Raw genomic sequence first — 13,356 nt, forward strand, 5'->3', positions numbered from 1 at the left:
TTAAAGAAAAGAAAAGCATGACTCCGGCTTGGTTTAAGGTGGCAGCTGGCAGCCGGGCGTTCAGGAGACAGCCAATAAAAGCGAGGAAGCCACCAGCGGGAAAACATCACATGTGAAGAAAACCAGCCGTGGTTAGGCTGCGGGTATGACTCCGCCTATTGATAAAAGACCATCCTCCTCCCTTTTGTCTTTTCTTCACTTTGTTAACTTCAGTAAAAGCCTCGTGCATTCCGGACCAGTTTTTTTGGAGGGGGGGTGGCATGCATGCTCTCTGTCACAGCTGAAAGATCCCGGAGATTTCTGCCCTTTTTAAATTCCCAAGCCGTGTTTCATGGAGTGCGCGTGGAGATCATTGGTGACAGCAGCAGCAGCGAGGTAAGGACTTTTATCACTTTTATTAACCGCTCGATTTGCCTCATTGAAGACACATTACTGAGACTACTGGACGCGTGAGAGAAGTAAGCTCGGACAAACACGCGGAGCGCGTCCTGCCGGAAAAACCGAAGAATGTGCGACTATTTCACCCAATCAAAGCAATGCCACACATGATCCCGAGCGTGAGAAAAACGGCGTGTTTTTTTTGGCCACAGTGTGGCTTTTTTAGTTTTGACTTGAGACACTTTCACAGCCTGCATGGAAATGACCCGCGCTGAAAGACAAGCTCTGACGCGTACATTATTTCCATAATATTTGCGTCCTCGCTAATAATTTGCGCCGACTGTTTATGTGATCGGGACAGCAATCTCGTGATTACATACTCCACCCCCCCTGCAACGACATGCAAATCATCAGAATATCAGAAGCAACACAGAAGGAACTTATTTGAGCTCAAGTTCCGTTTTATGTTGTCCGTGAGTCATGCAAGACGCGCTGACAGAAATCCACCTTTATTTAGTTTTGTCTTGCGATAGGGAACATGCTGACATGTCCCAACGTATCTTTGACCTGACAAATTGGTTTACAGCAAAAGTGATTAATGATTGTTAGATGGACTGGAATGACGTGAATTTCTTTTTTTTTTCCTTCCCTCTTCCTTGTTCTCGCGTGAGTTGCTTCATGTCAGTTTGGACGGTTTTGCCTTAAGCAGGAATTATGGTTCTGCGTTAAATCGACGCAGAGCCTACGCCGTAACCTACGCCGTAGGGCTACGTAGGCTCTGCGTTGGTGTAACGCGGGCCTATAAATCAGCCTTAGGAAGTCGCTCCAACCCTCAGTTACGGGAGGCGAGAAACGCAGTCGCACACACACACACACACACACACACACACACACACACACACACACACACACACACACACACACACACACACACACACACACACACACACACACACACACACACACACACACACACACACACACACACACACACACACACACACACAGAGCCTCACCTCAGCTCCCCACAGTTTCCTTTTATGCGCAGAAAGCGCACTTGTTTTCAGTTTGCTCCAAAAAGCCATCTCGCTGTGGCTCCTTTTTTTTAATTTTTTTTTATTTAAAGTGTGACCACAGGATGAGCAGATAACATCTGTTGGCTCTGCAGGGCGGAGTGCTGACAGCAGCCTGGCTCAGGCTGAAAGTTGGCTCACAGCGAGTTAATTTTACTAAAAACTCAACACAGGATGCAGATATGTCACTCATCTGCAGAAAGGGCAGATGCAAATGTCCACCAGGTCTCCTGCAGCCGTTTCAACATATATGTGCAACATTGTTTGGGGCGCTTCTTATTCCTCGTACCTCAACCAATTATTTCTAATTCAGAAAAGATTCTTGAGAATGATTTCATTTTCTTCTCATCAAGCACCTTCTGCACCGTTATTTAGCAAATTTAAATTATTATCAATTTTTTCTATTAACAAGTTTCAAACATGCCTGTTTATGTTTAAGTTCATTCATTTCAAACAAGACATTCCAGGCACTTTTCATAATTTTTTTCTGTTATCATCAGATTTTCATTCTTATTCAGTTAGAGGTGGGAAGAACTTTCATTTACCTCTTTGTCGTACCTGCAGTCACCAATCCTTTATCAAATCCCATGGCCCTCAACTCTGGAACTGTTTAGATAGATCTCTTAAGTTAGCGTCATCCTTAAAAAATTTTAGGACCAGCTTAATGGGGTATCTTTTATATAGACAAAATTAACAGGCTATTCGTACTAAAATGAAATTTCCATTTCATGGATATTTTGGTTTGGGTGTTTATTGTATTTTTCTTTGTTTCTTTTACCTTTTCTTTTCCTTTCTATTCTTTTTCTATTGATTGATTTGTTTTGGTGATTTTTGTATTGAGGGGGAGGATTTTTTTTCCTCTCGCAGGATGCTGCACGGAATGGCACTGCAGTTTGAGGTGTTTGAGGACATTAAATGGACATATCATATACCTTTTCTGTCCTCACATCCAGCAGGCTCAGGTTGTTGCACGGCGTGCACAAGAGTGTTTTAAGAATGCATGTGTTAAGTGTTTACTCACTTCTGCACTCTTGTTGATTTATTTAAAAAAAAAAAAAGTATGTAACTGTTGTCACCATAAAATGAATTTCCTAAGAAAGACAAAAACCCTAGAATTTAAAAAGGTGTTTTTTTTTTTTTTTTGACACGTAACAATATAATCTGGTTCTCACTTAGTCTAAAAACTGGGTAAATGCAACACTGTCTCAATATTTACTGACCAACATGCAGAAGCATTGTGTGAAAACTTAAAGCCACCCTTACTGCTTCCACAGGCACCAGACGGTTGGTTGCGGGCCAGCTGCTGCTAATCAAAAGCATTTGATGTAGGGATCCTCAGCAGGTGTGACTGCCTCATGCAAAAGCAGACGTTTTGGCAGTTTGCTGTTTGCTGGTCGGGACGTTCAAATGTGAGTTAACACAAAGACGAGAAGGAAAAATATCAGCAGTGGTCTTTAGAGAAGCACTATTGCCATACGTCAGTCTGGGAAGAGTTTAAAAACAATTGGGATTGCATCACAACATTTTGAGAGCCTGAAAAGCAGAAAACATTTCAAAACAGTTGCCAATCTTATGAGGAAAAACGGAACAAAAACCACAAGGTCCACCATGTCTGGCGCTCTACAAACCTCAGTTAGCAATGTCCTGAAGAGGCGAAGTCAAAGAAGAGATGGGCGGCAACGATGTACGTTGGCTTCACAAATTAATAATCGGTCCACCTGGTAGCAGTGGAGCTGCAGGCACATTGAGGTTTTTGGGTTGGTATCTAGGTAGAACAAAGTATCCTTGAGTCAAATATGTTGTATTTACCTCATTTTAAGGACCAATATTTTATTTAATTATACTATAGTGTCCTGAAATGTAACACCATAAAACAGAGTATTTTGTTGTGTTTTTTTGCATAGTGGATTATGTTCTCCAAGTTTGTCCTTTAATCAAATGTCACTTTTTTTCTATCCGTCTTAGTTACAAAAGCCTATTCAGTCGACAAAGACGATGGGTCTTTTTTGGAGATGAAGCTGTATGAGAGACGTGACATTGATGCAACAATTTTTTCTGGGCTTCTAGTGGCAACGTGGCGGAGCTGGACTTAAGATGAGTTAGTACATATGTTCAATAGATCATTATCTTCCCATAATGGTGGTTGCGACATTTCTGACGCACCGTTCCTTTTAAAAGAACTTAAGAGGAAACAAGAAAGAGGATGTACTTCTGCATTTCATTTTTCCTTTCTAGATGTAGAAAAAAAAATAATGCTAGATGTTGCTCAGCAAACGTGAAGAGCAAATATAACTTCCAAAAACACAGTGACGTTTAGCAAAATGCCTTTTGTTGTAGTTTTTATTTTGACAATTAGCAATTGCCTCTTCTCGTGTAGAGTTTATTTTTCTGCTCACTCAAAACAGCATTGTCTTTTTCCTCTTTTTTTTTTTTTTTTTTTTTTTTTTTTTTTTCAGCCCAGGCATTTACAAAAAGTCACTTGTAGTCCCAACATTGAAGAAGTGTGGAAAAAGTATGGTCTATGCCGGTGTTGCTTGAGGTTTCTGGACATCAAAAGCAGAATAGAAACATGATGTTTTGTATTAGGATGTAAACGCACAACAAGAGCTGTCCTTCAGATCAAATGATAACTTCTGGTTTTGTTCAACCTCTCAATTTGATGGTGACGTGATTATGACTAAGAGGAGACTGTAAAAACTCAAGCGTGATTCATCACTTCATAATGTTATCAGCATGCATCCACCTGAAGGGAAGATGGTCACAGGACCTGAGCTGTGTGGGGGAAGTCCTCCCACGCTTGCTTCCCTCATTCACTGATGTCCTTGCACCGGCACTAGATTATAATTAAACACGAAGCATTCCTCAGATTGCAACTTCTCCGTTGCATATTGTTCCCACCGTTCATCTGCACTGGCTGATAACGGTGTCTGTGCGTGATCTGTGATAACCCACAAGATTTGTCAAGGTTGCAAAAAAACCAGGCTCTTATCTAATGATTGCTCTGTTTTGTGAACAAAGTGTTTGTTTTCTCCATGTATCCCGCTGCGCTATCTAACGGATGAGATGGAATTTTAGTCATGGAAATTAAAGGGATAACACAGATGTTCAATAATGGATTCCAGTATCTAATTATTTTTTTCATTTGTGTAACCTCAGATCTGGAGCCACATCAGTGCACCGTCGTAAAGTTACCACAGGATGAGCCGCCATCCAGCGCAGACGCTCGCAGACCCAGCGCTCCGAAGCAACATGCCCTTATTTGATGGGACGGCAGCATCTTCAGGACTGTTAAAACCCCCAACTGTGCCTGGCTTCCTGGGGAAGCAGACGCTGCAGTACAATGGGGCCTATTTTACATATGACCCCAGAGGAAAAGATGGCGCGGGATTCACCCAAGATTGGAGTAAATCAAAGATGGCTCAGATGGATGACAGAAGTCCCGTGCGTCCCCTTTCTGGCATGCAAAGGCAAAACCACGTGATGTGCAGGCAAGACGCTGCCGCTGCTGCAGAGGAAGGCCGTTCTCATCCTTCTCCCATGTGCCACCCACCAGCAAAACAGGGTTTCACGTTTTACAGTAAAAGTCCTGAGATCAGCAGTCCGGCAGTTGCTACATCGGTAGCGTCGGTGGCTGTTAGAAAACAAAAACTCGGAGCCGAGGACCCCTCGCCTCCATCCCCAAGCCCACTTTACCTGGCAATTCCTAAAGCGGTTTACGGACACCACCCCTGCTGTAATGATCTGGGCTGTGCGATGGGGCAACGGTTCGGCGCGCGCCACGGAGACCACGTCTCCCAGAGGACGCCCAACGCCGTCTATGAGCACGACTGGCTGCAGATGACTGCGCACTATGAAAAACCACCTGTTCAGAGGAAGGAAGCGCTGCTGCAACAGAGAAGCTTGCAGTTGGAGCGTGGGGCAGAGCAACTGAAGAGGATGACCATGGAGCCGTACGGCCCGGGCGGGCCAAACTACGCCAGTTACCCCTGTGCCCCGACTCGGACGCTGTTTGGCCCTTTAAGTGAGCATGGCCAGCATTTACAGACTTCTCCCCCGGGCTACCCCGGCTTGTACAGCTCCCATCCCACGTATGAGCAGATGACCTCAGAGCTTTATCAGGAACGTTCTCCCATGTCCAAATATGGCCAGTTAACACAGCACCCAGTGTTTTACTACTCCCAGGCTAACGGGGAGGTAGAAAACAGGCAGTGTAAAGATAGTGGCAGTAAGCAGGGGGAAAATGTCTCCCTTCTTCATAAACGTATAATCCCCAAACCGCTGGAGCATTACGTCCTGCCTCAGTCAGTTCATGCTGAAATTCCTTTGTCTTATACTGAGATGTTGCAAAATCCTTCCTTCATGCGGGGTTTCGACTATCCGTATTACGCAGTTCCAAGATTTCATTTAAATGCAAGCCAAATCAGAGCTTCCTTAGAGAGGCAACATTCATCCCCTGCGTCTCACCCGAGTCACATAAAAGTTTCCTCACCCAGCCAACATGTGGATCTCCCTACAGCCAAGGACAAACCCACCAGCAGCTTGCATGCTGACCAGCTACACAGTTCCTCGCCATTCCTGCATTTGGACCAAAGCACCCCGACCAGATGCGTAAAGCAACCGCCCGTCTCGCCATCCAGCATACAGATGAGCAGAGTTTTTCTCCCTTTCTCCAACCTGTACCGGGACGCCCCCGTCCTTCCTCCAGCTGGCATCAACAGACTCCTCGACTTTTCCACCTGCAAAGCCCAAGCTAAACAGCCAAAGAGCCTTCCTGTTTCCCATGCAGCATGGCAGTCCCAGTCACCCAGCCGCAGTGCAGAGCGAGTGCACGCAGCCGTGCCAAACGGTGCAAATGCCCGAAAAATCGTCCATTCCCCTGTTGTTACAACAGGAAGTAAGCACAATGGGGTCGTGTCCAATACAGGAAGCACTGTTAAAAAAAGGAGTCTGAAGAGAAGCATTTCTCACTCTTCTCCACCTATCAAAATCGAAGAGGAGGACAAGGATGTGTACGAGGTGGAATTGAGCAGCAAACAACAAAGAGTGGAAATGGAGACTGTTAAACAAAGACATAAGATCAGCTCTCCGCCTATGCCAGTTATCGACAACGTCTTCAGCTTGGCACATTACCAAATGCACCTGCAGTCCTCAGGAGTGTTATTTCAAGGCAGAGAGAGAGTGGCGCAGACACCTGAGCAGCATGAGGACGATATCAGGAAGGATGTGACGGAAAAAAGGCCCGACTACGACGATCAGCAGCCTGCTCTCAGTCCAGTTTCCAAAGAAACCTCTCTGGATAGTCGAGCACAGGAGGCTGCAGGTGAGGTCTTTAAACCTCAAAACATAAAAATAGAAAAGGACTATTCATCCGACGTGGACGACTCTGTCGTGAGCCAAAACGAGGACAGAAGAGTAATAGTTAAGATGGAGCCTGAAGAAGCGAGCTCACCTGACAGTGAGCTCGTGTCGTTGAAGGAAAGGTGCGACTCTGAGGAACCTGAAAAAAAGCCCACAAAGGTTTCAGTTGAAAAGGGGATTTCATACGAGTGCAACCGCACTGACTCGACCGCACGAGTCGACTCCTCCCCTGCAACGCTGCATCAGGCCGTCGCCCCTCAACCCACACCGAGCATTCAGCCCCCTGAGGGCAAAGTGGATTTCAAGAATATCCCTCCCCATTATCTTAAACTTTCCACCTACAAGATTATCATCCCTGATGGCAAGCGATGCGCCACCGTGGCACTCGCAAAGAAGCCGTGTCCTCAGGCAGTGACTGCCTCGTTGATGCAAAACCAGGAGCGGGAAACCCCGGTGCGCAAGCACTTCTTGGAGCTGCATCACTCTCTGTGCAAGCTAATATCCAAGTCTGTGTCGGCCTCTTCGGAGCAGGACCTCAAGAACTGGCTGTCTCGGGTGGAAATAACGGCTCCTGCATCCAAGTCTAGTAAAGTTGAGAAGGTAAGCTGCTTGCTGGGAGTGAAAGCCAGAGAGGCGTGGCTCAACGAGGAGATGAGCTCGGCCCTCAGGACCGTTCTCGGGCGGTTGAAGGAGTACACTAGTCAGGAGCGCTGCCCCTTCCCACACGTTATGAGGACGGGAGCTGTGTTTCTCCCCATGCTGGTGGTCAAGGAACTGCTGTTTCCCATGGTGCAAGGCAGCTTCGTGGATCAGGTCCTGCAACTGCACAAAGTGGAGCTGCGGCCCACTACGCTCTCTGAAGAGAAGATCCTGATCCAGCTGCATAAACGGGCCTGCTCCTCCAGGCTCAGGAGACTCATGTCACTCAAGCACCTGCCTGACATCTATGCAGATGTGGTCAACCTTCTGTATTACACCTGCGTCTGCAAACATCTGGGTGAGTACAGTCTCTTCAGACTTGCTGAGTTGCAGGAAATGTATTTGTAAGAAGTTCAGGTTGGCTTTAAACAAGTTGTTCTAATCTTTATATTCTCTCAAGCGATTTTCCAAGTATGGGAATGTTTATAGAAATGTGTATCTCTCATACCTGGATGTTAAACGTTTCAAATTGCAGTCACTGCAGTAAACAAGTGTTACACACCACACCTGTCAGTCCAAAGGCAGAAATACCACAGAAATAAATAATTGCTTTCAAAACTAATTTAATAATAATGAGATGTAATATTAATACCCGGAAAGACACATTTGATGCCAGCAATAAGTTTAGAAACAAAATTAGACGAGAAGGCCTCAGAAACCAGCAGCTGCAACGTCTCGTAGTCGATCGTGTCTCTTGATGACACAAAGAGAAGTGGTCGTCTTTCTGTGGAGCATTTTATCAGCAAATACTTGAATGTGGAGAGTAATTACTTGATTGTTAAACCAAAGAGATTTCTAGGCCCTCAGGCTGCAGTTAAAACGATTTAGCACTGGAACTGACGGGCTCAGGCACGCATCTAAGAAGCACTCATTAACAAATGTAAAGAAAATGTAATGAGGGTCCCGAAGTGCTGCAACTTTCTCTGGGCTAGAGCTCGCTTTAAACGGTTGGAGTTGATGCAATTACTTACAAATGAAAGTAAGTAATTGATATGGGGATCACTTAACTAAATGATCTGCGTAACTGACTCATTTATGGAAATGTTGTTATTGTTGACACGTGCTCCTCCAAACCTCTTAGAGCTAATCAATGGGAAAGAAGAAAACGGAACAAGTTTAAAACAAAGAAAAAAACATAATGCTGGCATCATATTTTTAAAATGGCCATTTATTTAAATAAATGTTAAAGGAGAAATATGTAAACTTTCTCTGCATTTCATACGTGTTGGAATCTTTTTCCTGCAAATCTGGTTTTAATTACATTTTACTCTCAGATGTAGTTTAATTTACTTGTATATACTGAAAGCCTTTTTAAAAAGAAAGTTTGATTGATTGGAAAAATGAAATATGCAGCATGATCTCACCAAACAGATTTCTGGAAATACTGGAATTCTTTTTTTTTTTTGAAGTCTTTAAATTTTCTGCATCAGTGGCCCCTTTTTTTTCTGTAAGGAATGACTCGCAGTCAAGAATCGTTATTCAATATAAAATCCATTTATTTTTTACAGAATCACCTTCACCTGATGCCCAAAAGAAAGTCCAGGTATATTTGTTTTTGTTTTTTTTTGTTTATGTTGTCCCTCAAGCTCAGCACTCTTTGCTCTTTCTCCCCTTAGAAAGCAGGACCCCTTTTCTGTTAACCTTCAAAAGCCAATCACAAGAAGTTGCATGATCCTAGCTTTTTCATGTTTGCTCAGAGATGCTGCTGCATGACGTGGGGGGAGGGGGCTGCACATGGATGGGTTCATGCTGGGGTTGAAGGGAAGTTCACGCTTCAGAGGGGACGTTGCATTTAACAGAGCAGCTCTTGGAGGGAAGAATGAGCATCCGTTTTTAACACCGGTGTGGCTTAAGGAAGAAATGTCATGTGAGGACTAAAAGCAACAATGTGATAATCCGTCTTCCTTGATCTCAATTTTTAGCAGAATCAAATTAAGATTTTATCTTTTTCACTTCTTTTTGTGAAATTGCCGTGATTACACACTGCTGGCGCAACTCTCAAAAGGTTGTAACGAGGATTTACAGACACTTTTCTCCTATATTTATAAAAAACCCCAATGTTGATAAAACTCTCTCTGTTTTTAGGTCGGATTGACTTTATATTCAGAAGAGTGCCTTGGACTCCCTTTTTTGACTAGATATTGTTTTTTTTCCCCAACACCAAAGAGCGCCACATTTTTTCTGAACAATTCCCTGAGCACTTCGGATTTTCTCTTCACTTGATGACTTTATATTCACTTCATTATTCAAGTATGCCAGAATGATGGGTTGTGCCCCCCTCCCGCTTTTTCTTTGACCTCAGAAGTTTACGTACGCTAAGTTGAATGGGGCCTTAAGCAGTTTTCAGAATTTCACCTAATGATGTTTTTGGCGTTGGAAGCTTCCTGGTGACTGATGGCCGAGACCAGGATGAGAGGGTCCTTATTTACAGTAAAACCCGTTCCAAACGCCACGCAGCAAGAGGATGTCACTCTTCAAAAAATAAATATTTAGATTTATTTTTTTTTTAGACTTTTTCCTGGTGTAATGGAACTCAAAGGGAAACCATTTGCTTGAAATGATGGCTGACCTTGGAGCCGGGATGGAGCTCGGAAGTGTGGCCGTGGCAGCTTCATGATGTTGTGCTGCCACTTCACAAAATAGAATGAAGAAGGAAGATTATTTTGATGTACTGAAGGAGTGAAGTTACAACAGGAAAGGTCTCATCAATCTTCCCTGCTTGTGACATGAAGGGAAACAATAGTCTTACTGTAAACTGTGTGTAAAGTTCTGGTTACATACAGCTTTGACCATACTCACACTACTGTATAGGTAACACTTTGACTTAAACACAACTCTTTTAAGGGATTTTTAGATTTAAAGTAGAGTTAAGCCCAGTTGGTTTTAAATGCCTGTGCTTCAATTTCATGTTTGCTTACAGAATAAGGTTTAATGAATTTGCACCAACTGCTGACGTTACTGATCCACACGGCTCAGGAGGACTTAGGTTTTATGAACATTGCTCTTGTCCCGCTCTTGCCTCACTACTGTCTTATCCCTGACTGATAGCATCCCTTGTAGCAGCTGACTTAGTTCCCAGCCTTCGTGTTTGCTCCGACGGCCTGTTTCTTCTGTCCCTGCTGAAAGTGTTTCATGGTGGAGGATGATTCTGTCCGTTCACCGAGTGTCAGCTGATATCAGTTCCTGTCTTCTCGTGTGCTGAATAAGTTCATTTGTCAACCTAAATGGAGGATCTGAGCAGTTTGCTTTCTTTAGTAATCAGCTTTTGGAAAACGGTGCAGTTATTTTATTTATTTTTTCTGTGGAATTAGACATCCTGAAAGATCTTTTCCAACTTGCTTTCCACCAATATTTCTCTGAGTACTAAATAACATTTAGAAAATGCTTTTAACGCGCTTCTTCCCTTTTTTTTATTTTCAATATTTCTGTGTCAGATTTAGTTCCAACCTCATTCTGATCCCAGCGTTCCTTGTGTTGCAGGTTTGAACGTGGAACCTGATAACGGAGAGCCAGATGGAGGCCATGAGGCGTCCAGCGACAGATCTCCTGCATTTTCAGACATCAACGCTTCACCGGTCTCGCCATCAGATTGGCAGAGACCATGTTTGAGCAAAAGAAAAAGCAGGGTGACGAGCAGCTCGAGATGCACGTTTCTGGATGACTTCACTGGTGAGGAAGAGGCAGGTGACGAGGAGGAGACGGTTGAAGGTGTCCTGAAAACATTTGCAGAGAGACATTCTGACGTCCACGAGACTGAACACGTGGTTCCAGATCAGGATCCTTCAACTGCTCCCCAGAGTGCAGATTCGGAGAGTTCGTGGATGTGTCCGCTGATGTTGGACGAGCCGTCACCCGGTGAACAGTGCTCAGAACCGCGGGTCAAATCCAAGAACTGTTCAGGTGTGATTCTCAAACTGAGAAAGATGTTTGGAAAGGGTCTGAATGGAAAAAAGACTTGCTACCAAGCCGTGTCGGAATCTGGAGCTGATGGACCAGGTGCAAGCGGCGAGAGCGACCCCCACGTGACCCCCAAAGCGACCCGCAGGTGGCAGAGACACGGCTTCTCTCACGGCTTAAGACGCCTCGGCGGCTCTTCTAAAAAGAAGCGCACGTCGCTCTTGAAGATCAAATACTGTCCCTACTTGTCCGCCCGCCACGGTGCCGAACACAGGAAACGATGGGTCCTGCGCTCGGCTGTGCAGAGGGTTCGCAGGGCCGCGCGGCTCCGGTACCCGGACCTGGTGGGGAAGAGGGTCCGCCATCTGTACGAGGAGGCCGACAAATCAGAAGTGTGGTACAGGGGAGAGGTGCTGCGTGTGCACGAGGATCACGCCAACCCTCTAAAGACTATATACGAGGTCAGGTATGACAGTGAGCCAGAATGGAAGTACTACCTGGAACTACTGATGGACTACAGAAAGGGCTGGCTCATAATTGAAGACTAGTTTTCCCACTTTAGTTGGGACGAGACTTGCTGTGTCAAAAATGAAGCCGGACCGGATGGTTCTGTAACGAGACCACATGGACGTTCCATGCAAGTGACGAGGTGCTTTTGAGGGTGTGTCTGTTTTTGCTCTTCCCAGCACAGGGGAGTTTTAATGTTTTTATTTGGGGGGGAAAAAAAGTGCACTATTCTTAGTGTATTAAAAACTAATTGAACATTTTTTAAGTCTGGACTGCATTTTTATTTCAACATAAAAACATGAAGGAATTTCTGAGTTTGTTTAGTTTTCATTTCCCATCATATACAGTGGGGAGAACATGTATTTGATACACTGCCGATTTTGCAGGTTTTCCCACTTGAAAAGCATGTAGAGGTCTGTAATTTTTATCATAGGTACTCTTCAACTGTGAGTGATGGAATCTAAAAAAAAAAAATCCAGAAAATCACATTGTATGATTTTTAAGTAATTTGCATTTTATTGCATGACATAAGTATTTGATACATCAGAAAAACAGAACTTAATATTTGGTACAGAAACCTTTGTTTGCAATTACAGAGATCAGACGTTTCCTGTAGTTCTTGACCAGGTTTGCACACACTGCAGCAGGGATTTTGGCCCACTCCTCCATACAGATCTTCTCCAGATCCTTCAGGTTTCGGGGCTGTCGCTGGGCAATACGGACTTTCAGCTCCCTCCAAAGATTTTCTATTGGGTTCAGGTCTGGAGACTGGCTAGGCCACTCCAGGACCTTGAAATGCTTCTTATGGAGCCACTCCTTAGTTGCCCTGGCTGTGTGTTTCGGGTCGTTGTCATGCTGGAAGACCCAGCCACGACCCATCTTCAATGCTCTTACTGAGGGAAGGAGGTTGTTGGCCAAGATCTTCCGATACATGGCCCCATCCATCCTCCCCTCAATACGGTGCAGTCGTCCTGTCCCCTTTGCAGAAAAGCATCCCCAAAGAATGATGTTTCCACCTCCATGCTTCACGGTTGGGATGGTGTTCTTGGGGTTGTACTCATCCTTCTTCTTCCTCCAAACACGGCGAATGGAGTTTAGACCAAAAAGCTCTATTTTAGTCTCATCAGACCACATGACCTTCTCCCATTCCGCCTCTGGATCATCCAGATGGTCATTGGCAAACTTCAGACGGGCCTTGACATGCGCTGGCTTGAGCAGGGGGACCTTGCGTGCGCTGCAGGATTTTAATCCATGACGGCGTAGTGTGTTACTAATGGTTTTCTTTGAGACTGTGGTCCCAGCTCTCTTCAGGCCATTGACCAGGTCCTGCCATGTAGTTCTGGGCTGATCCCTCACCTTCCTCATGATCATTGATGCCCCACCAGGTGAGATTTTGCCTGGAGCCCCAGACCGAGGGAGATTGACCGTCATCTTGAACTTCTTC

The 13,356-nt window shown here is 44.8% G+C and overlaps 1 protein-coding gene across 1 annotated transcript; it reads left to right on the top strand.

The window, feature by feature from the left end:
- The first annotated feature begins 112 nt into the window (after window positions 1-112).
- Window positions 113-12,201, top strand: c5h15orf39 (chromosome 5 C15orf39 homolog). The gene is made up of 4 exons (XM_061721792.1): window positions 113-143; window positions 2,726-2,860; window positions 4,608-7,806; window positions 10,989-12,201. Exons 3-4 carry the CDS (start codon window positions 4,650-4,652, stop codon window positions 11,951-11,953), a joined length of 4,122 nt encoding a protein of 1,373 aa, XP_061577776.1. The 5' UTR covers window positions 113-143; window positions 2,726-2,860; window positions 4,608-4,649; the 3' UTR covers window positions 11,954-12,201.
- Window positions 12,202-13,356: the final 1,155 nt, after the last annotated feature.

The sequence above is a fragment of the Cololabis saira genome, chromosome 5 (assembly GCF_033807715.1).
Source record: "Cololabis saira isolate AMF1-May2022 chromosome 5, fColSai1.1, whole genome shotgun sequence".
Classification (NCBI taxonomy): domain Eukaryota; kingdom Metazoa; phylum Chordata; class Actinopteri; order Beloniformes; family Belonidae; genus Cololabis; species Cololabis saira.